General features: G+C 57.7%; 2 protein-coding genes across 2 annotated transcripts; one reads left to right on the forward strand and one right to left on the reverse strand.

Moving 5' to 3' along the window:
* The first annotated feature begins 209 nt into the window (after window positions 1-209).
* On the forward strand, window positions 210-14,655 carry STRIP1 (striatin interacting protein 1). The gene is made up of 21 exons (XM_082296276.1): window positions 210-344; window positions 2,336-2,405; window positions 2,674-2,748; window positions 3,317-3,451; window positions 5,561-5,681; window positions 6,044-6,112; window positions 6,491-6,597; window positions 6,994-7,121; window positions 8,140-8,322; window positions 8,406-8,623; window positions 8,871-8,936; window positions 9,139-9,202; window positions 9,673-9,744; window positions 9,972-10,046; window positions 10,207-10,304; window positions 10,682-10,808; window positions 10,902-11,002; window positions 11,224-11,290; window positions 12,037-12,141; window positions 12,342-12,546; window positions 14,066-14,655. Exons 1-21 carry the CDS (start codon window positions 219-221, stop codon window positions 14,311-14,313), a joined length of 2,460 nt encoding a protein of 819 aa, XP_082152402.1. The 5' UTR covers window positions 210-218; the 3' UTR covers window positions 14,314-14,655.
* Window positions 14,656-17,210: 2,555 nt separating this feature from the next.
* Window positions 17,211-23,026, reverse strand: ALX3 (ALX homeobox 3; the record flags this gene model as incomplete). Its single annotated transcript, XM_082295976.1, has 4 exons — window positions 17,211-17,516; window positions 18,173-18,235; window positions 19,382-19,683; window positions 22,762-23,026. 4 exons carry the CDS (start codon window positions 23,024-23,026, stop codon window positions 17,211-17,213), a joined length of 936 nt encoding a protein of 311 aa, XP_082152102.1.
* Between the last annotated feature and the right edge of the window lie 441 nt (window positions 23,027-23,467).

Below are 23,467 nucleotides of genomic sequence, written 5' to 3' on the forward strand. Positions count from 1 at the left end.
CCGTGGCCGCCGGGGGCGGGCAGCGCCGGCCGTGACGCGGCCGCCGCGGCGGAGCGGCGGGACCGGCGGGCGGAGCTGCATCGCACCCACCGGAGACACCGGAGCTCCTTTAGGTGCCACTCCCAACATGGCGGCGGCGCTGCCCCGGCTCTCCCTGCCGCTCCCGCGAGAGGAGGGGGTGAGTCCTCGCGAGAGCTCGGCGCGGCGGAGCGGCCGACATGGAGCCGAGTGGCGGCCCCGGGCTGGGCCCTGTCCCGGTCCCGGGGAACAACAAAGGCCGCGGTGGGGCGGCCGCGCCCGGGAGGGGCCGCGACTTGGCCCGGCCGCCGCGCAAGGACTCCGAGGTCAGCGCCGCCGCCGCCGGGAGCGGGGTGGCCTTCCCGGGCGGGGCGGGCCGCGCCGGGCCTCGTCCAGGGCCTGCCCACGGCTGCCGGTGCCCAGGGGCGGTGCCGGTGTCCGGTCGGTGCCGGTGCTCGGTGGTGCCGGTGCCCGTGGGTCCCGGTGGGTGCCAGTGCCCGGGGGTGCCGGTGTCCAGGGGTGCCAGTGTCCGGCTCTGTAGCCTTGCTTGGGCACCGCCTTCCCTGGGACCAGCCCAGGACCAGCCGGTCCCCTGGCCCCGGTGCTCCAGTACTGGTCCCAGGGCCGCTGCCTCGGTACCGGTTCCCTGGCGCAGTGGCCCCGGGCTGTGGAGCCGAGAGGCCTCTCCCTGCCCTGACCCTCCCTGGTCTCGGTCGGTGCCGGTTTCCCGTTCATCCATCCCTTCCCCACGTCCGGGCCGGTGTGACCGGGCTGGGGCGCGAGGGTGGCTCGGTCCGCCGGTCGCAAATGGGGGTGACAGTGGTGGCCCGGGGGTCTCAGAGCCCATCCGGGGGTTTTCTCGGTGTTACCGGTCGGTACCAGCCCGGGGTGGGGTGTCGGGTCCTGCTGCCGTTGCTCGGACCAGGGATGGCTCCAGCCGGAGGTCACCGACCCCCGAAGGACACCCCGCGGTCCTGGGGTCACTCTGAGCCTTGGGGGGTCCGGAGGGTTGTGTGGAGCTGAGGGATCCCCGGGCTTTTCCTGAGTGTTTTAATTCCTGGGATGGCCCCAGAGCTGTTCGCTCCCAGGGGTTCCTCAGAAAGGTCCCTGGAATGCCAGGGGAGGGATGTGAGGGGGAATCTTGGAGAGCCTGAGGTGCTGGTGGGACTCCCAGCAGAGCAGAGCCAACACAAGCCAGGGGCTTGGGGCTACCCCTCCCTCAGACCCCTGGAATTTGGGATTGTTCTGATGTGGGTCTGCCCCTCCGTCAGGAGTGGGAGTCCCCCAGTTTGGGAGAATTCTGCTGTGGATTTGCACCTCGTTCCGGGGTAGGTGCCCCAGAATTTGTGTAGGTTTGGTTCTGAATTTGCCCTTTCTTCAGGAATGTGTGCCCCAAAATTTGGGAGAGTTCTGCTGTGGATCTGCCCCTCACTCAGGAGTGGGAGTCCCATAATTCAGGAGGATTCTGCTCTGGGTCTGCCCCTTATTCAGGAGTGGGTGTCCCGAAATTTGGGATGGTTCTGGTGTGGGTCTACCCCTCACTCAGGAGTGGGTTCCCCAAAATTTGGGATGGTTCTGGTATGGGTCTACCCCTCTCTCAGGAGTGGGTCCCCTGAAATTTGGGAGACTTTTGTATGTCTGCCCCTCACTCAGGAATGGGTGCCCCCAAGTTTGTGAGGATTCTGTACTGGATCCTCCTCGTGCTCAGGAGTGGGAGCCTCGTAATTCAGGAGAGTTCTGGTGTGGATTCGCCCTGTACTCAGGATCCCAAAATTTGTGAGGGTCCTGCTGTGCGTCTGCCCCACTCAGGGCTGGGTGCCCTGACATGCTCTGGGTCAGTGTTCATGACTTCCCCAGAGGGAGCTGATATTTTGTGCTCTAAAGGTTCTGGATGTTTTTGCAGCCTCTCCAAAGCTGTTTGGAGTTGTTTCATCCCCCCTAATCCCATCTGCTGGGATGGCACAGGGGGATAGCCCAAATTTTCCCAGTTTTGTGCGAAATGGGCGAGCTCTGAGAGCTCCTTGGTGTCACAGAAGCCTCTCCCTGTCTCCTGCTGTGTTTGTCGTGCTTTGGGGGCTCCCCCCGTGCTTTGGGGGTGCTGCAGTGGCTCCATGCGGCACGGCCGGTGGAGACGCAGGAGGTGGGCTGGAGTTGCCTCGGTAACGTTTGTGCTGCTGCAGGAATGTTTTTGGTCCCTAAACCAGGAAAACCAACCCTGGATTTGCAGGAGGATGAGGTGAATTGTGAGTGTTTTCAGGGATTTTGGCTTTCCTGAAATATGCTGTAATGGAACTGATTTTTTTCCCTGTGTTTTCAGGGCTATTTGGAGTCGCCAGACCTGGAGTTTGAATATGCAGACACGGATAAATGGACAGCAGAGCTGTCGGGTAAGGAATTCTTCTGTGATGGATCAATTAATCAACCGTGATTTCCTCTCCTGGTAGAATTAAAGGAGCTCTGTCAATTCCAATATCGCTTTAGTATTATATTTAAATACCTTATTGATGTTAAAAGGGGCAAGATATGTGTAATTAATATTTTTGGCCTTACACTGGGTGGGGTTTTATTACATTTTGATATTTTGGCTAAAACCGCAGTTCCCGGGGCAGAGCTGCAGCTTGGTGCAGGTTTTTGGAGCTTCTCCTCTTTTGGCAGAGCTGTACAGCTACACGGAGGGGCCAGAGTTCCTGCTCAACCGAAAATGCTTTGAGGAGGACTTCAGGATCCACAGTAAGAGCCTTTTTCTGGATTCCACTCTCCCTGGGGGGAGCAGGGGTTTCTCTTCCTGGAGAAGAGGAGCCTGACACCAGAGCTCACTGGGGTCTGCAGCTACTCCGGAGGGGCAGCTCCGAGCTCTGCTCGCTGTGAGCAGGGACAGGACCCAGGGAGATGCTGGGGCTGTGCCAGGGGAGAGTCAGGCTGGTGATCAGGGAAAGGTTCTTTCCCCAAGGGTGCTGGGCACTGCCCAGGCTCCCCAGGGAATGGGCACAGCCCCGAGGCTGCCAGAGCTCCAGGAGCGTTTGGACAGCGCTGCCAGGGACCTGGTGAGATTTTGGGGTGTGTGTGCAGGGCCAGGGGTTGTACTGGATGATCCTTGTGGGTCCCATGCAGCTCAGGATATTCGCTGATTCCATGGTTGATCTAATCACCGGCTGGGTGGCACGAGACATTCCTCAGCCCTCACACATCCCTGGGAGCCCTTCCTGCCAGCAGCACCGCGTTCCCCGATGGTGCCAAATCCCCCCGAGCGTGCCCGCGAGTGGGGCCGTGCCCAAATCCTGCCCGCTTTGCCTTGCAGTGCGGGACAAGAAGTGGCCGGAGCTGGAGCGGACGCAGCACCGCACCCACGCCATGCGCCTGCTGGACGGGCTGGAGGTCACCGCGCGCGAGAAGAGGCTGCGCGTGGCCCGAGCCATCCTCTACGTGGCACAAGGTGACACCGGCCTCGGGCCTTGCTTCCCCCACTGCTGAGTGCATGAAATGGATTCTGTTGGGATATGGGTCATAGATGTGATATAAACCTATATAATTATACAGTTAGATGTGTAATTGTATGTGTTGTATTTTATATATTATACTAGATATTGTATGTGTTGTTATTATATATATTATATATTGTATATTATATATAATATATATTTTATATTGTATATTATATATTGTATATTATATATCGTGTATATTTAAATATTTAATCTAGAACTCCGTTATGTACATAGAGTTTTTATATATATCTTCTATATATTTAATACATTATATATACTGTATATAATATACAATATACAATATGTAATATATAGCTTTGTATTATATATAGTATAATATATATTGTATGTATATAGTATAATTTTTATATTATATATTATACATTATATATTGTATATTATATATAGTGTATATTTAAATATTTAATCAAGAACTCCCTTATGTACATAGAGTTTTTATATATGTATTTATATATCTTCTATATATTTAATACATTATATATACTATATATAATATGTAATATACAATATATAATATATAATATATATATAATATATATAACATATATAATATATATAATATATAATATATAATATATATATTATACAATATGTAATATATAGCTTTGTATTATATATAGTATAATATATATTGTATGTATATAGTATAATTTATATATTATATATTATACATTATATATTATATATTGTATATTATATATCGTGTATATTTAAATATTTAATCTAGAACTCCCTTATGTACATAGAGTTTTTATATATATCTTCTATATATTTAATACATTATATATACTATATATAATATACAATATACAATATGTAATATATAGCTTTGTATTATATATAGTATAATATATATCATATGTATATAGTATAATTTTTATATTGTATATTATTTATTTTTATATATTATTTATGATACATAATTTTATAATTTATATATAACTTTATATATCATATAATGTACTATATACATTATATATAATATATATAATATATATGAGATGATATTGTACTGTTTCATATATATAGTATATACATAATACAATATCAAATGTATAATATATATGTAATATATACTATTATATATAGTATAATATATATAGTGTTACATTATATATGTGTGGTAGATTATATATTACATATGTATTGTAGGTTATATATTACATATGTATTGTAGATTATAGTGTACTATGTATTACATATAATATACATGTTTTTTCATGTATATATTATATATATGTATGTATTATATATATTATTACGTGTATATTATATATATGATATTGTATTATGTATATATACTGTTTATATATGAGACAGTACAATATCATCTCATTCATATATAATATACATAAAAATATATAATAGTAAGCATAAAATATGTAATTATATATACATAAAATATATAATTATAATATGTAATGCATAGTACACTATAATCTACAATACATATATAATATATACTGTATATTGTATATTATATATTACATAAATTACATGTTTTGTGTCATATATATTTTATACATCATATACATTATATATTACACTGTATACATTATATATTAAATGCTATATGTGTTTTCTATATATATATGCATTATATATAGTTTATAGTTTTCATATATCATACATTATACACAATACGTTATATATACTGTACGTATTATATCGATATATAATATAATGAATATATAGTTTTAATATGATTCAATAATTACTAATTATTTTAATATGTAATATTTTGAAGAATTTTCATTCCTTGTGGATTTCATTCCACCTGGGATGTCTGGAACAAAGCTGACTCTCTGGGACCAGATAGTTTAGAGCAGTTCTGCCCAAAATTTGGCTGATTTCCCCGTATTATCCCACTTCTGCCAGACCTGGACTGCGTTACCCAAAGAGGGCAGTCCATCCTCTGCAGCCCGTTTTTCCCTCAGTTGTAGGGCTGTGTTTTCCACTCCCCCTGCCAGCGCTGTGGTGCTGTGGGGGGGCCTCGGGATGCCCGCCGAGGTGGGATCAGCAGGGTCTCCTTGCAGGCACCTTCGGGGAGTGCAGCTCCGAGGCCGAGGTGCAGGCGTGGATGAGGTACAACGTCTTCCTCCTGCTGGAAGTGGGGACGTTCAACGCCTTGGTGGAGCTGCTGAACATGGAGATCGAGTGAGTACTGCGGGAAAACGCTTCAGGAGTGGCGCTGGAGCTCCTTGGTAGGAGTTTTTCTGGTTTATGGCACAAAAACCTATCTGTCTGTCCCTGATCTGTTTTCCTGCATCCACCAGAGTGACTCCCGTTATTTGGGGTGGATGTGTAATGTAGGATTATACCTGATTTCTCCTGAAATTCCCGATGACTCAAACTGCCTGGCAGCAAACAGGCAGCTCTGCTCCTCCTGCTGGGGCTGCGCTGGGAGCAGGGAGTTCATGGCAGCAGCGTCTGTCTCAGGGTTTGGCGCTGGCACATGGAGTGCCCGTGACAGAGTTTGAATTCCTCCAAATTCCCTCTGAGCTGTTCTCCCTCTGCAGCAACAGCGCAGCCTGTTCCAGTGCCGTGAGGAAACCGGCCATTTCCCTGGCTGACAGCACCGATCTCAGGTATGGAGTGGGAATGGGGGCACAAAGAGGGGGGGCCAGGGTTTTCTGGGAGCTTTGGGAGACTGAGACAGGCACTGGAAGGGGTCCCAGAGCTGTTTCAGCTCTGAGAGTTTCCAGTGGTGTCCGTCGTGCTCAGCCTGCACAGCAGGAACGGGACAGGTTGGGGATATGAAAGCAGTAAAATTTGGGAAAGCAGATTTTTTTCCTGGTTGCACTTGTGGAGACCTTTTCCCCCGGTGCCTGTGTGCTGGTGTGGAGCAGCTTAGTGAATTCTGGATGTGGTCTGGGTTGCTCCAGACTCTCCCCGAGCCCTGGGTGCTGACAGTGCTTCCATAACTTATCCCAGGCTCGGGAATTCAGCTGCCCTGGTTTTTGCAGGGTGCTGCTGAACATCATGTACCTGATTGTGGAGACTGTGCGCCAGGAGGCCGACGGGGACAAGCCTGAGTGGAAGAGCATGAGGCAAACCTTCCGAGCAGAGCTGGGTGAGGATCAGGAGCTGGGATAGAACTGCCAGGGCTGTAGAGAGTGACCTGGGATTTGGCTCCAGGACTCAGATAATGGGGACTGGCAGCACTGAGTTAGTTTCTGCCCAACTTGTGGGGCAGAGGGAGGTGAGCAGAGAAGCCATCCAGCCTTTTCTGCTGCTGGGTGCTCCCTCCCTGGGAAAAAAATGGAATATTGGGGCTGTCGTGTCCTCTCAACACAGGGGTAAGAAATTATGGACTTTACAAGGCTGTGGAAGGGGAGGGAGAGCTGTCTGGAATGAAGGGGAGGATCTTGGAGCTGATGGGGAGGAGAGTGCAGGGGCTGGTGATGCTGGTGATTGGGGTGAGGCCAGGCATGAGGAATTCCTGGCTGATGGTGCCGTGTGGTTCCAGGAGCCCCCCTGTACAACAATGAACCCTTCTCTGTCATGCTCTTTGGGATGGTGACCAAATTCTGCAGCGGCCACGCTCCGCACTTCCCCATGAAGAAGGTGCTGCTTCTGCTCTGGAAGACTGTGCTGGTAAGGAGAGGCCGTGGGATGTGGGAAGTGTGGTTTGGTACTTGGCAGAGGAGGGAATTCTGCCCTCAGAGTTGGCTGTAATTGCTCCATCCTCTTGTTGTGGTGTTCAGTTTTCTTTTAAACCCAAGCCAAGGTTTTCCCCTGTAAGAAAGCCTTGGATATTGGTGTCTGGAGCTGGATACGAAGGATAGACCCAAAGCAAGGTCCCTGGCTGGGGGAAGGAAAGCTCTGAGCACTGCAGTTGTGGATGCCTGGACAGCCTCCTGCCCTTCTCAATGACATGAGGAGCACAGGACAGGCAGCTCCTGTTTGAAACCCTGGGGGAAGGATTTGGGCCCCTCAGGACAAGAGAGACTTTGAGGGGCTGGAGTGTGTCCAGAGAAGGGAACAAGCTCGGGAAAGGTCTGGAGCAGCTGAGGGAGCTGGGTGGGCTCAGCCTGGAGAAAAGGAGGCTCAGGGGGGACCTTCCAGCTCTCCACAGCTCCCAGACAGGAGGGGGCAGCCAGGCTGGGGTCAGGCTCTGGTCCCAGGAAACGAGGGACAGGACAAGAGAAAATGGCATCAAGCTGTGCCAGGGGAGGTTTAGGTTGGATATTGGGGAAATTTTTTCATGGAAAGAGTGGTCAGGCATTGGCACAAGGCTGCCCAGGACGGTGTTGGAGTCACCATCCCCAGGGGGATTTAAAGGACATGTAGATGTGGCACCTGGGGATGTGGGTTAGTGGTGGCCTTGGCAGTGCTGGGGGAACAGTTGGACTCGATCTCAGAGGGCTTTTCCAACCCAAATGATTCTATGATCCTGGGTTGCTCCAGCCTCTCCCCGAGCCGTGGGTGCTGACAGTGCTTCCATAACTTATCCCAGGCTCCGCGATTCAGCTGCCCTGGTTTTTGCAGGGTGCTGCTGAACATCATGTACCTGATTGTGGAGACTGTGTGATCCTGGAAAGTGAGTTTGGGAAGGGCAGGTGTAGATGCCCTGGGAGCCCCCCACGCTCAGCATGCTGTGGTCTCCCTACAGTGCACGCTGGGAGGGTTTGAGGAGCTGCAGAGCATGAAGGCAGAGAAGAGGGAGATGCTGGGGCTGCCGCCGCTGCCAGAGGACAGCATCCAGGTGATCCGGAACATGCGGGCGGCCTCCCCACCCGCCTCCGCCTCCGACCTCATCGAGCAGCAGCAGAAGCGTGGCCGCAGAGAGCACAAGGTGGGGACAGGGGCATTAAAGAGGGCACTGCCAGGATCTGAGCTTGTTTTTGGGATATTCCCTTCCCGCTCTCCCCGCTCCAGGCCCTCATTAAGCAGGATAACCTCGATGCCTTCAACGAGCGCGATCCGTACAAAGCCGACGACTCCCGTGAGGAAGAAGAGGAAAACGATGACGACAACAGCCTGGAGGGAGAGACCTTCCCCCTGGAACGGGATGAAGTGATGCCCCCCCCTACCCAGCACCCCCCCAGCGACCGCATCACCTGCCCCAAAGGGCTGCCCTGGGCTCCCAAGGTCCGGTGAGTCCAGGGGGCTCCCTGTTGGGAGAGCTGGAGCAGGGTCGGGGCAATGGAGGCTGTTGATACTGGGAATCTCAGCAGGGATGTAGGGAAGCTGTTTGGGATGGGGTGGTCACTTTGATGGCTGTTTTCTTGCGGGGTTGGCTGGGCACCCTTTACTTGACCACAAGGCTTTTCCCTGTGCCTGGGGCTGTGGTGTTCCAGATGGGCAGGAAGATGTGACTGTTCCCTTCTCCCTTTGCTGCAGGGAGAAGGACATTGAGATGTTCTTGGAATCCAGCCGCAGCAAGTTCATTGGCTACACGCTGGGCAGGTGGGTGCAGAGCCAGCCCAGGGCTGCCATCTCAGGGGGCTGTGGGAGAGGCCAGTTTGAGGGCTGCTTTTGTCTCCACGTGGCAGCAGGGAAGGCCTTGGCTGGCTGGTCCATGGCCTCATCCCTGGGTGGTCTCTGCCCCACCCCTGGGTGCTCAGCCCTGCTCCTGCCTGCTCCCAGCCTGGCTCTTTCCCTCCTCCAGTGACACCAACACCGTGGTGGGCTTGCCCAGGCCCATCCACGAGAGCATCCGCACCCTGAAGCTGGTGAGTTAAGGAATTCCTCCAGGCCCTGCTGCTGTGTGGGTGCCCCTTGCCCATCTCCCTGCTCCCATCACAGCTCAGGGGGGATTCTCCTGACCATTTTCCCCTTCCTCCACCCAGTGATGGGAGAGCAGCCCTAAGCTGTCATCTCATCCCTGGACTTAGAGGTTGTCTGAATCCCTTTCTTAGGGGGCTCCATCCCTTTCCTAGGGGACTCCATCCCTTTCCTAGGGGACTCCATCCCTTCCTTAGGGTGCTCCATCCCTTCCTTAGGGGGCTTTATCCCCTTCTTCATGTCTTCATCCCTTTTTACTGGGCTCATCCCAGACCTGGGCCCAGCAGCTCCCACCCTGCGCATCTACATGGGTCACCCCTGGGACAGGGATCTGGGAGGGATGGAATGGGATGGTGGGAGCAGGCTGGGGCTGGGGCAGCGCTGGGGGGCCGTGGTGACCCCTCCCTGTCCCCTGCAGCACAAGTACACGTCCATTGCCGAGGTGCAGGTGCACATGGAGGAGGAGTACTTGCGCTCCCCGCTCTCCGGAGTGAGTGTGGGAATGGGGTGGGATGGAGATCCTGGGCTGGGAGTTGGGGACATTTGGCCCTGCTGGGTTGTTTGGCAGGGCTGAGGGGTTTGTTTTGCTGGCGAGGGGTTTCTCTGGGGCAGAGGGGGTTGGAGCAGGAGTTGGGGGGTATCCTGCCCTTGGATTCATGCCCCGTGGTGCTGGTGGTGGCTCCTGGGATGAGGTTTTCTGGTCTCTCCTGGCACCAGGGGGAAGAGGAAGTGGAGCAAGTCCCTGCAGAGATCCTGTACCAGGGCCTGTTGCCCAGCCTGCCCCAGTACATGGTGAGCTGGGGAGCACTGGCATCCCCTGGATCAGTCCCTTCCCAGTGATGCATCCCAGGTTTTCATCCCCTGCCCTGCTCCTCTCTCCTGCAGTGGGGAAGGGGCCTGTGGCCAGTCCCCCATGGCTCCCATTCCCCCTCCATGTCTCCCTTCTTCCCAGATTGCTCTGCTGAAGATCCTCCTGGCTGCAGCCCCCACCTCCAAAGCCAAGACGGACTCCATCAACATCCTGGCGGATGTCCTGCCAGAGGAGATGCCGTGAGTGGCTGTGGGGTGGAGCAGCTGGCTGGGGGTGGGAAGGGAAGGAGGGATGGGAGGGAGCTGGGGGAGTGACATGGTGTGGGCTGGGACTCCCTGGGGATGTGACCCTGCTCTGCCCTGGATTGCACCCTGCAGGAGCTGGGAGGGGCCGACCCTGCCCCAGCCCAAGGATTATGGAATCATGGAATGTTTTGGGTGGGAAGGGACTTCAAAGCTCATCCAGTTCCATCCCTGCCGTTGGCAGGAACACCTTCCACTAGACCAGGTTGGGCTTGGACACTTCCAGGGATGGGGTAGCCCCAGCTTCCCTGGACAACCCGTGCCACCCTGCCAGGGAAGAATTCCTCCTGATGTGATCCCTCTGTGTCCCCCAGGACCACGGTGCTGCAGAGCATGAAGCTGGGCGTGGATGTCAATCGGCACAAGGAGATCATCGTCAAGGCCATCTCGGCCGTGCTGCTCCTCCTGCTCAAGCACTTCAAGCTCAACCACATCTACCAGGTGAGGTGGGCCAGGCTCCAGCCGAGCCTGCGAGTCTTTGGGCATGGCAGGACCCCCAGTGGGTCCCTGTTCACCCACCTTTCTCCTCCCCAGTTTGAGTACATGGCCCAGCACCTGGTCTTTGCCAACTGCATCCCGCTCATCCTCAAGTTCTTCAACCAGAACATCATGTCCTACATCACTGCCAAGAACAGGTGAGGGAGAAGGCTGCCCACCTGCATTCCTGTGGGTGTGGGGAGGGGTCCATGTTTCTGTGGCTCCTCTGCAGTCCCTCCCTGGCAGTGGCTCAGGCTTGGGCAGACCTGGAAAGTTCCCAGCACAGCCCATCTCCGGTGGGTGGGCAGTGGGGGCTGCATTTTCCCCAGGCCAGGGGGGATCTGGGGGAACAGCACGACCACCCCTGTCCTTCCTGCAGCATCTCTGTCCTGGACTATCCGTACTGCGTTGTGCACGAGCTGCCGGAGCTGACAGCAGAGAGCCTGGTGAGTCCTCCTGCTGTGGCAGTCCTGGGGTGCTTCCTGGGGGAATTTGGGATGCAGGGAGGCAGCAGGGCTCCAGCACTCAGCCCTTGCACCTTCAGCACTCCTGTGCTCAGCCCCTGGTGCTGCTGGGATTTTGGGGAGGGGGATGGGGATGGGGATGGCAGGTGTCTGCAGGGGTGGAGCATGTCCAGAGAAGGGAATGGAGCTGGGAAAGGGGCTGGAGCCCCAGGAGTGGCTGAGGGAGCTGGGAAAGGGGCTCAGCCTGGAGCAAAGGAGGCTCAGGGGGAACCTTGTGGCTCTGCACGACTCCCTGACAGGAGGGTGGAGCTGGGGTTTCAGGCTCTGCTCCCAGGGAACAGAGACAGGACAAGGGGAAGTGGCCTCAAGCTGTGCCAGGGGAGGTTTGGGTTGGATATTGGGGCGAACTTTGTGAAAAGGGTGGTCAGGCCCTGGCACAGGCTGGCCAGGGCAGTGTTGGAGTCACCATCCTTGGAAGTGTTCAAAAAATGTGTGGGTGTGGTTGTGGCACTTTGGGACATGGATTAATGGTGGCCTTGGCAGTGCTGGGGGAACGGTTGGACTCGATGATCTCAGAGGGCTTTTCCAATCTTAACAATTCCATGACTGGATGATTCCATGCCCACATGCTGTGCTGTCCCCTTTGGACGTGGCTCCTCAGACCACCACAGCCTCTCCCCATCCCCAACTCCAGTGCTTTGCCTGACCCTGCATCTCCTTCCCCACAGGAAGCTGGAGACAACAACCAGTTCTGCTGGCGGAACCTCTTCTCCTGCATAAACCTCCTGCGCATCCTGAACAAGCTGACCAAGTGGAAGCATTCCCGCACTATGGTGAGGACTGGGAATGTTCAGGCTGGGAATGTTGTGGAGCTCAGCATGGCCAGACCAGGGCCTCACTGGGCACCTGGGCTGGGGTGGAGATACCTTGGGCCAACCCAGCGCTTGGTGGGGAGTGAGGAGCGAGCAGGGGGAAGGGAGGAGGGGTTGGCACAGGAATCCATCCCAGCTGGATTTGGGGGCTGTCCTGGCAGATGCTGGTGGTGTTCAAGTCGGCGCCTATCCTGAAGCGGGCTCTGAAGGTGAAGCAGGCCATGATGCAGCTCTACGTGCTGAAGCTGCTCAAGGTGCAGACCAAGTACCTGGGCCGGCAGTGGAGGAAGAGCAACATGAAAACCATGTCTGCCATCTACCAGAAAGTGCGGCACCGCCTCAATGACGACTGGGCCTACGGCAACGGTACCTCCCGGCATCCCCGGCCCTGCCCCGCTGGGCTCTGTGCCCCGAGCTGGCCCTTGGCCACCTGGGGCTTGGGCAGGTGCACTGGGTTGACCTTGGTTGACCTTGGCTGGTTGAGCTTGACCAGGTGCCCACCAAGCTGCTCCCTCGCTCCCTCTCCCAGCTGGACAGGGGAGGGAAAATCAGATGGGAAATGATTTGTGGGTTGAAATAAGGTAGTTTAGTACAGCAAGAGCAGAAAAAAAATGTAGGTTTGTTCTCTACTTCCTATCAGCAAGTGAGGTTCAGCCACTTCCCAGGAAGCCAGGCTCCAGCATGGGGAGTGGCTGCTGTGGAAGGTGTATGTTTTAAATAACAAATTCCCCTCCATTCCTCCTCCTTTCATTAGCTTTTATATCTGAGCTGACATCACAGAGTCTGGAATATTCCCTTGGCTAATTTGGGTCAGCTGGCCTGGCTGTGTCCTCTCCCAGGATCTTGCCCGCTTCCATCCGCTTGGTGGGGTGGGAATGTTGGGAGACAGCGCTGGTGCTGTGCCAGCTCTGCCCAGCGGAGCCAGAGTACTGGTGGGTTCTCAAAACCTTCGCAGCTCCCACTGCAAAGCCCAGCACTGGGAGGGCTCCTACAGGAAAATGAATTCCAGCTGAGCCAGACACAATCCCAGCAGGTCTGGGGGGTGGGAGGGATTTGGGGTGGGGACATTGCAGGGATCAGGGCTCTGCCGGGGGTATCAAGGCTGAAAACCTTCTTTTTTGGCCTAAATTGGGCTGGAACAGCAGGTTTGGTGCTTCCCCAAGGGGGTCCAGGTGCCCCACTGGGGTGTCCCAATCCCACCATCAGGATGTGGGAGCTGGGGCAGGGTGGCATTGCAGTTTTGGGGTGGTTTTTTTGGCCCGAGCGTGTCCTTGGGGGTGTACGAGCATTTCCTGGTGCAGGGGCCAAGGGGAGCCCCCATTCCTGGCTTCATTTTGGTTGTTTCCCTGTGGTGGGGATGCTGGAAGTGGTGCTGGGGCTGTTGGTGGCTCCTGGCTCTGCACTTTGTTGGAAGTACCTACAAAGACCTTTCCCAGGTGGGAGGGGACTGAGGGCATGGGGGTTGTTGGGAGGAGACAGAACCAAAGGATATTCCAGACCCTGTGACATCATGCTCAGAATATAAAGTGGGGGGAAGAAGGAGGAACTGGGGGATGTTGGGAATGATGGTGTTTGTCTTCCCAAGTTAGCATTCCTGGGACGGAGTCCTGTTCTCCTGAAGGTGCTGAACACCTGCCTGCTCGTGGGAAGCGGGGAATGAATTCCTTGTCTTGCTTTCCTTGTGTGCACAGCTTTTGCTTTCTTGATTTATCCTAACCCACCACTTCCCCAGCTTTTACCCTCCTGATTCTTCCCTGCTCCAGCTGCTGGGGGAATGAGCAAGCATGGGGCTCAGCCTGGCTGGGGTTAAACCACCACACCGAGGGGTTTGGGCTGGATGAAGGGTCCCCATCTCCACTCTGACCATTCTCATCCCTGTTCCCAGACCTGGATGCCCGTCCGTGGGATTTCCAGGCGGAGGAGTGTGCCCTGCGTGCCAGCATCGAGCGCTTCAACTCGCGGCGCTACGACCGAGCCCACGGCAACCCCGACTTCCTGCCCGTGGATAACTGCCTGCAGAGCGTGCTGGGCCAGCGAGTGGAGCTGCCCGAGGATTTCCAGGTCAACTACGACCTGTGGCTGGAGCGGGAGGTCTTCTCCCGGCCCATCTCCTGGGAGGAGCTGCTGCAGTGACGGACATGGGGAGGCAGGATGGGCTGCTTGGAGAGCTCGAGGCTGACCTGCTGCCACGGGGCGGGGCAGCGAGATTTGGGGGGGTTTGTGGGTGGCTGCACCGCTGTGGTGGGCTTGGGAAGAGGATGGAGCTGGGGGGTCCTCGCCGAGACCGCATCCTGCCCCTCTGCTTCCTTCCAGGCTCATCCCAAAGCTGAGGGTGCCCTGGGGGTTTCCTGTGGGGTGCGGGATCTGTGCCCGCCCCATGCGATGCTTTCAGAGGCACCACCCTCCTCGTGCCCTCCCAGCCAGGAAGGGGGAGCAGGTGGCAGTGTGGGAGGGGGCTCACTGGGTGGGACACCAGGCTGGCCCTGCCCAGCCCCTCGGGGGGGTTAGGGGGGCTTGGAGGGGCTCGAGGGGCTGGGGTGGCCTCCCCTCACCCTGCAGGGTGCAGGGGCTGTACATACATTATATATATTTGGTGATACCTCTGCCCCGAGCGTGGCCGGGCTCTGTCCGTGTCCCTGTCCGCGTCCCTGTCCCTCCTGCCCAGAGTTGAGCTGGGATGAGGGTTCCTCATCTCATGTCCTTGTCCCCACTCATCCCTCAGATCCCAGGAGGTCCATGGCCCCTCACCAGAAGGTTTATCAGTGTTATCTTGCACCCAGGTCTGTTGGTTTGGGGGGCTGGAGGCCTCAGGAGGAGCAGGTTCTCCCAGGCGTTTGCCTGTCCCGTTCGCTGAACCCTCCCCCAGCTCTGTCCTGGGATTTCTGACGCCAGTGTGGTGTGACCACTGGGATTTCCTTTGGTCCCTGCTCCCAGCGGAGGATCCTGACACCAAATCCTGCCAGAGCTCAGCCTTGCACAGCCCCTGGCCTCAGTTTCCCTGGTAGAGGGGCAGCAGCAGCCCTGGGGGATGAAATCCTGGGGGATTTACCCTGATTTGAGGCAGGCATTTGCAGAGATGGGTGTGGGTAGAGGGAGCCTGGGACAGCCCCAGTTCCCACCCCATCACCTGCTGGGATCCTGAGCCTGTGGAGCTCCAGGAGCGAATCCAGCTGTGGGAATGCTCAGCCCCAGCCCTGGAAGCAGCAAACTGAGAGACATCAGAGAGGCCCTGTGGGCTCAGCATCGATGGTAACGTGCCCTTAATCCATGCCTGGAGCTGTCCCCATCCTGCCCTCTTCCTCTCAGCCAGGGGTGACATCGAGCTGGAGCCCTGGATCCGTCTGGATCCTGAGTGCTGCACCCTGACCTCGTCCCCCTGTGGGTCTGGATGTGCACCCCAGGGTCCTGCCAGGGCTGCTCTCACCACTGGCACCCACCTGGATGCCTCCAGCACCATCCTGGCCCCCAAACCTCATTCCCAGCAGCAGAAGGGAGGAGCCTGTTGGGAGTCTCCATCCCCAGCCCCGCTGGCTTTATGGGGCCGCTGGAGCCATAATTAACTTCTGAAAAATGTGGTTTATTGTTTAGAAATGAATAACAACATCCCCACCGGTGGGAGGGGGGGTGTGAGATGTCCTGGGTGAGGGTGGGCACCCCTGGGCTGCCTCCTGTGGGCACCCACCATGGCCAGGCTGTGCCCAGGGTGCCAGGGCTTGGCTGAAAACCTTGGGGTTTGGCCCAGATCGGGCTGGAATCAGCAGGTTTGGTGCCTCCCCGAGGGGCTCCAGGTGCCCCACAGGGGTGTTCCCCCCATCAGGACGTGGGGGCTGGGGCAGGGGGGCATTGCAGATGTGCAGGGAGGGGGTTTGGCCCGAGAGTGTCCCTGGGGGTGTGCCAGCATCTCCTGGTGCTGGGGCAAGCAGGGCCAAGGGGAGCCCCCGTTGCTGGCTTCATTTTTGGGTGTTTCCCTGTGGTGGGGGAGGTCACAGGGGGTGGAGGAGGGGACAGGACACGCTGGTGCTTGGGGGGGCTTGGGGTGCCCCCCTGGGAACCCCCAGGGCAGATGGAACACGTTGGGCACAATGAGGTGCTGCCCTCACCCAAGACTGGCCATGCAGGTACCACCCCGAAAATGCAGAGCCCCCCCCAAAATCCACCAGTTGTGCCCCCAACCCCCCAGCTGGAGCATCTGGGAGGGTTCCCACCTGCTGGGATTAAAACACCTTCCTGAGGGGTGACAGGGTGACCCCCCCAGGGAAACAGCCTTTCCTCTGGGATCCTTTATCCCTGTAGTCCCCAGCTCATGGATTTACTGCCCATCCCAGGCTGGGCTCCAGGAGCTGTGCCAAGGCCTTGTTTCCCCTCCAAGAGGGAGCAGAATGAGCTGCGATGCTTTGGGGGGGGGGGGGCTTTGGGGCTCCTTGGCCCTGCCCCCAGTAACCCCCGAGCGCCAGCAGCTGTCCCAGTCCAGCCAGTCTTCCCAGTATGGGACTGGGAGAGGAAGAGCCCAATTCCTGCCATTGCTGGTTGCACTGGGCAGGGGGTGAGCGGCCAAATTTCAGCTGGGGAGGGGAGAACTGCACCCAAAACTCCCCTGCCCTGGTGCTCCCTCGCCCCCCCACCCAGCACCGTCCCCTCCTCAGCCACACCCCGGGGCGGGAGGGGCGAGGGGAACACACGAGGGGGAGCGGGGAAACCACCGGGAATCTCCATCGAACCCCGTTCACTGGAGGTGCTGGGAGGGCTCAGGTATTCTGGGGAGCCATTTCTGGGGTCCCGAGCTGCCAGTGCCAGCCCCGCTGGGGTAGCCTGGGTTCGGGGGTGCCTCTTCTTCCTCCCCACAGCCCCCATTTGACCCCTCCTCAGCGGGACTGGGGGGAGCAACAACATCGTGGTGGATGTGGGAAATCTTGGGGTGTGTAGAGAGGGGGTGAAGGTGACCCCAGCACCCTGACCCCACTCCCTGGTGCCGGCGGGGTGGGGGATACACTCCGGAGGGATGAAGGCTCCGTGTCCATCCCGCGGGGGGATCATGTGGCCCAGTTCAGGAGGCTCCCGGCCCCGTCTTTGCTCTTCATCCTCAGTGGCATCAGGGTGGGCGCTTTGTAGTCGTGTTGGGGGGGCGGCTCGAACGGGTGGGGGGCCAGGGCCGGGGGGGGCAGCCCTTGCAGGGAGTAGAGGCTGTTGATGCCGGGATGGGGGCCCGGGGAAGCGGGGATGCCCACGAAGCCGTTGCTGGCGGCGGGGGGGTACGGGGACATGCAGGGGGACGGGATGCTCTCGGGGGGCAGCAGCCCCGGGGGGCTCCCAGGGCTCGGCCACAGGTTGTTCTGCAGCTGAAATAACAACAACAGAAACCCAAAATGAGGGTGGGGACATCACTCCCCGCTCAGGTTCCCCCATTCCGCCTTAGATCCCGCTCCCCCCCTTCAGATTCCTCTCTCATCCCACCTTTGATGCCTCTCACCCCATGTTGGATTCCCCTCGGATCCCCCCCACCCACCGGGTGCAAAGGGAGCGATGGCTTTGCTCTCTTTTAATGGCCTTGGGGAGGTTGAATCCCGGTTGAAACATTCCTGCCGGGAGAGTTTGGCTCCAGGGATGTGCGTGAAGCTGACTTTTAAATTATTTTTATGCTTTTCGATATTGGGGGAGGAAGGGGGGAAGGCAGTTTTGCAGCAAAGGGGGGCAGGAAGCACCAATGGATGGGGGAGAGCTAAAGGGGGTCTTCAGGAGGGAACCCCCCAATACCTGCCCGTGTTCCCATGGGAAATGGAGTGGGACATAAAGCAGCATCTTCCTGCGTGTGGCAAAGTGTGATCCTCCCTCTTTTCCGTCCCGGGCCGCACTTTTCCCGAGGGTGGATGGAACCGTGGGGGAGAAGGGGCAGGAATGGATGATGTGGGGCACCCGCGGGTGCAGTGGGACGGGACCCCTCCCCTGGGACTGGGGTGGGGCACAGGGCTGGAGCAGCCTCCGTGGCATCTCTCACCTCCTGGATTTTCCCGTACCGTTCCCGTTTCCGCCACTTGGCCCGGCGGTTCTGGAACCAAACCTGGGGGATGGAGGAGGGGGCTGAGGTGTGGGGACCCTTCCCCTGCTCACTGCAGCCTCCTGCCGAGGGCCACACTCCTCCCCAGCAGGAAAAGGGCCGGACACGGTACCACAGCTGCTCTGTGCTCAGCGTTGGAGCTCGCTGCCTTTTCCTCTGCCAACAGCAGGAATCTCCGCATGGGAGATGATCCGTCCTGCCCCGTGCATGATCCTTCCCCCTCCCTGGTGCTTCTGGGACTTGTTTATCCCAGATTTTGCTGCAGAATGAGGCTTTTTTTGGGTGCTGATGTCCCATCTGCGTGTCTCCTCCGTGCTGGAGTGAGGACTGGTGCTCACTGGGGCGGGGACAACTCCAGCAGCAGCTCCCGGAGAGGAGGGTGCACTGCCGGGATCCTTGGCTTGGGGCTCTCGTGGCTGCAGGTGGTTTCATCTCAGTCCACCCCAAATCTGGGGTCGGAGGCTCCGGTGGGCGCTGAGTGGCTGCGGGCTCGGGGGACACTTCCCCTGCCTGTGCCTTGTTCCCATTCCTGCTCCTGGGGATGGCAGCTCCCCGCGGGTGCTCCCTGCTCATTTCCTCACCCTCCGCCTTCATTTCCTCCCTGCTGGGTGCACCCTCCAGCCGCCTCTTCCCACTGGGAGCCTCAAACCGCATGGAGACACCTCTGGAAGCAGCTCCCCGCAAGCGTGATGCCGGCGGAGCTGGGCAGTGCGGATCGGTGTCATCCTGCCCCACGTCCCGGGATGTGCCACCCCCAGCCCCGTCCGCACTGGGGATTCCCGAGCTCCCGGAGATTCCTCTCCTGGGCTGGCGGCTGGATGAGCTGAGCTGGGAAGGGTGGCTGGGAATGATGGATGCAGTGGGGGGATCACGATTAGGGCATCCTGAGGGGGGTGGTTGGCACTGACCTCCCAAATTTTGGCTCTTTCCACCCTTTGGGTGCTTGTCCAGGGGGAAGTAGCAGAGGGTTCAGAGGCAGCCAACACCCACAGCTCAGCAGTGGGTGCATGGCCTGAGATTTTCCATCTGGGATTTAGCATATTCATGGCAAAAGCAGCTTCTGTCTCAGCATCCATCACCTGGCAGACAGGGAACCCCGCCCTCCTGGCAGCCCCCAGGGTGTCCGTGCCCACCCCTCCGTGCCCATACCTGCACCCTGGCTTCCGTCAGGTCTGTCCGCAGTGCCAGCTGCTCCCGGGCGTAGACGTCGGGATAATGCGTCTTCTGGAAAACCTTCTCCAGCTCCTCCAGCTGGAACGTGCTGAAGGTCGTCCTGTTCCTCCGCTTCTTGCTCTTGCTCTTGCCCAGGGGCTCGGGGAGCTCGGGGATCCCGTGTTCCCGGAGGCTGCCCAGAGGTGCTGCCAGTGGGCACCCCAAGTCCTCCGGGCCTTTCGGGGGTGCCCTGCAGGCTGCGGGAATTGCCTGGAACCCACCTTTGCAGCCCTTCTCACCTGGCGGGGGAGAGGCACAGGACCAGCGGGGGTTAATGGTGCCAAGGAAGCCCAGAACGCTCCGTGCTACATCCCATCCCATCCCATCCCATCCCATCCCATCCCATCCCATCCCATCCCATCCCATCCCATCCCATCCCATCCCATCCCATCCCATCATCACTGCCACAGGGGAAAGGGCTCAGTATGGACACGCAGCAGGGCAAATCCATCCCTGGGGAGGGCAAAATCCGTGCTCGCTGCGGGAGCCGTGGGCAGGAAAAGCTCCTTGAGGGTGGGGAAAGCCTGGCTGGAGCAGCGGCTGCTCAGGGTCCCACTGGGATGCTGCGACTGCACGGGGAGGGGGCAGAGGAGGTGGGCACAGGGATTTTTTGCAGACGGTTTTGCCCCACTCTCCTCATTCCTCTCTTCATCTCCCTCCTCCCACTCCCTTCCCGCCCAGGCTGGAGCCTCCGCCCGGCTCAGAGCCCAGCGCGGAGCCACAGCACCCACCAGTGACCCCGAAGCCCCCCGGCTCGGGGCCCCCCGCGCTCCAGATAGTCCAGGGGGAGCTCTGTGCCCCTGAGCCAGCACTTCCCTGGAGCTGCAGCTCCCGGGAAAACACTTGGAAAGGAGTGAAAAATAACGCCCTGCTTTTTTTGCTGAAGAAGAGCTCCCCTTCCTCACCCTCCTCTGGGACCAGAGCAAGAAATCTGAGGGTTCCCCCCTTCCCCTCGGTGCTGCTGCCTCGCTGGGATGGGTGATGGAATGGGATCGAGGAGGAAAATCCCTGTCATGCGTTTCGGGGGCACCTCTGTACCCCCAGGAGGGTTTTTGTCCCCCACATGGGGACACAGAGAGCTTGGCAGCTCCAGGTGATTCCGGCTGAGCCAGGGAAAGGAGAACTGAGCGGGGAATCGGCAGATGGGGAGGGGTGCCTTGGGGTCCCCCATCTGCTGAGGGGACACAGAGGTGTCACTTGGGAAGGGGACAACCTAAAAATGCTGGGTTTGCCCTGATCCCACCCCAGTCTCCAGCTCCAGAGATTCGGGATTTCTGCAGGTAGGGAGCACTGGCTCCCTCGGGGGGGCAGGATCAGGCCCACGGCCAGGAGGGGGGAATGCCTCCTTTGGGATGGATCCTCCGTCCCAGCCCGGTGACCACCACGTCCCAACAGAGCAGGGAAATTGGGTCCCCGTCCCTGCAGACCCACCCAGGGCTCCGCACCCCCCGAACCAGCCCCCGCCACGGCCTTTTCCGGCCTTTCGGTTTTGATTTTTGGATGTTTTCTAATTAAGGCAATTTGGGGGCTAGGGAGCAGCCAAGCCCAGATCCAGCTGCTTTGAATTAATGGGAAATTGTAATTTGGGGGAGGTTTGGGGGGCGATTGCTCCTCGTCCCTCTCAGCACCGATGTCTGTGTGTCTGGTCATGGACAATGGCAAAGGAATGAGGCCAAATTGCCGTTTCCTCCCTGCTTTGGCCTCCAAAGCGCTCAGCCGCTGGGCCGGAGGGTTTTAATGCTTCAAAACCAAATCTCACCAAAGAGCAGCCCCAAATATAACCAAAATTAAGGGGGAAAAAATTACCAAAATAAAATCCTGCTGCACAAAGCATCGAGTTTGGGATTTTCCCCCCGTTTTTCAAAGACAACACGGCGCATTTCCGAGTGACCCGCGGGTTTTGGCATTGGAGACAAATAAATAAATAGCCAGAAAGAAGGAAAAGGCAGGAAGGAGCGGGATGCAGGCACGGAGCTAAATAAACACAGCGGCACAGGGGGACAAAGGGAAGATACGGATATTTTTCTCCCACTCCTTCCTAAACTGACACCCCCCGAAAAATTTGGCGGCGCTGGGGAAGGCGGCAGCTGGGGAACAGCTGTACAATTCCTGGGATAATGGGGAGGGGAAGGAACTCAAAAGGATCATTAAGGAAGGCATGGGGGCATGGAAAGGACTCCCAGGAACCGGGGGAAACACCCGCGGAACGGCAGCATCCCCCCACCGCAGCGGGAGCAGGTAAGCGCCGTGCCGGGGACCCTCCCGGTGCTCCCAGACGGCTTTTCCCGGCAATTCCCGGGGCTTTTTCTACCTGTTCCCCGAGGCGGCTTTGCTGGCTCCCACCTGGTTCCCATTGCCCTCGCAGCGCTGCCTTTTGCTTCTTATACTGAAGCAGAAGCGGGGGAACGATATTAAAGCGAAAGTGGGAGTCCCGGAGAGCCCCCGACGGGCCCGGCCGGGAAAGCGCCAGGGAACGGCGGCTGTGGGGAGAGCCCCGGGGGTGAGCCTGGTCCCGTCCGAGCCTGGAGAGGGGTGCGGAGCCCCGGGACATCCGGGCCAAGGGGAACCGGGCGCTTTGGAGTTCCGGAGACGGGTACCGGGGAGACCGGGAGAGCTGGGAGCGCTGGAGCCCGGAGTCGGGCCCTGGGGAGCGAGAGCGTTACTGCCCCGGAGCGAGGCACCGAGGAGCCCCAGGGAACCGGGAGCGCTGGAGCTCCGGACCCGGGCACCGGGGAGCTGAGTGCGCTGCCAGCCTCGCGGTCCGGCTTCCCCAAGATCCCGGAGCCCCGGGCCCGTCCGTGAGGCCGCACCGCGGGTGCTGCCCGGTGGGGTCCGGGGACGGGAGTCGGCGGCCGGGCGCGACTTTGCAGCCTCCTCCGGGGAGCGCGGCCGTTCTCATCCCCGGTAACGGGGTCCCGCCGTTCCCCACCCCGGGCCGGTCCCCGCCGTCGCGGCAGCGGGGCCGGGTCTCTCTCGCCGCCTTTTCTCCCTCTTCCCTCCTTGTTTCTGGAGAACGAGAACCATCCCGGAGACCCCGGTCTCTGTCGCGACACAGTCCCAGCTGCCGACACTCGGCAGCAGCGGCCCTTGCCGGCTTCGGCTCCCGTCGGGGGATGTCCCGGTGATCCCCGACGGGGCCATATCGCGACATTGGCCGCCTCGGAGAAGCCCGGGGGAGCGTGTCGGCGAAATGACGCTCTTGAGGGGGTCAGGGCTGGGGCTCCCGGCAGAACCCGAGGCCGCGGGCGGAGGCAGAGAGGGGAGAAGAGAAGCAGAAGGGGCCGGGAGGGGTCGGCGGCCCCGGCCCCCCCATCCACCCGCCGCTCCCCTGGTACCTGCAGCCCCGGCCGGGTACAGGGGCTTCCCATGGACGGCCGCGGCGGGGGGGCCCGGGCTGGCGACCCCCAGGTACCGTGGCTCTGCCCGGACCGGCGGGCAGCGGCCGGGGCGGGGGCTGAGCGGCGGCGGCCGCCGGTGGGGCCCCAGTGGACCGAGGGCGAAGGCGGTGGGAGGCCGGGGGAGCCCCGGGGGACCCCCGGCCCGGCGAGGCGGGGGGAAGGCCGGGCAGCCCGGTGTCTCCATGGCGCAGGTTGGAGGGGACGGGGATGGTCCGCGAGAGCGGATTTTGTGCGGGGCACCGGGAGGAGGGGGCCGGGGGGGCGATGGGGAGGGAGGGATCGGCCCGCAGCCCCCCCACCCCGCACACCCCCACCCGCCCCCCCACTCCACCGCCAGTCACGTGCGTCCTCCCAGCCACTTCGTTAACCCTCTAATCCCAAATCCTCCCCCCGCCCGGGACACTTTCCCGAGTGGGTCAGATCCCTTCATCCTCAAGGCAGCGGCCGCGGGGGGAGCCGTGCTGCTCCCTCCCCGCGCTCCCAGTGTCTTCCAGCTACAGGAAATGCCCAGGGCACTTCTTTGATTTAAAACTTCATCCCACACTGCTGATAGCAGCAAGAAATACCAGGCAGGGGAGAAACTTTCATTTTCCTGACACTCTCTGGGTTTATTTTCCCTCTCACA

This window comes from Coloeus monedula, assembly GCF_965178545.1.
Source record: "Coloeus monedula genome assembly, chromosome: 23".
In the NCBI taxonomy this organism is placed as follows: domain Eukaryota; kingdom Metazoa; phylum Chordata; class Aves; order Passeriformes; family Corvidae; genus Coloeus; species Coloeus monedula.

Bases quoted from the DNA above. Each gene is read 5' to 3' on its own strand.
- STRIP1 (XM_082296276.1), top strand. From the start codon at position 219: ATGGAGCCGAGTGGCGGCCCCGGGCTGGGCCCTGTCCCGGTCCCGGGG. The intron at 8,624-8,870 runs GTGAGTCCAGGG...CCTTTGCTGCAG, and splicing joins CCCTGGGCTCCCAAGGTCCG to GGAGAAGGACATTGAGATGT. The intron at 11,291-12,036 runs GTGAGTCCTCCT...CCTTCCCCACAG, and splicing joins AGCTGACAGCAGAGAGCCTG to GAAGCTGGAGACAACAACCA.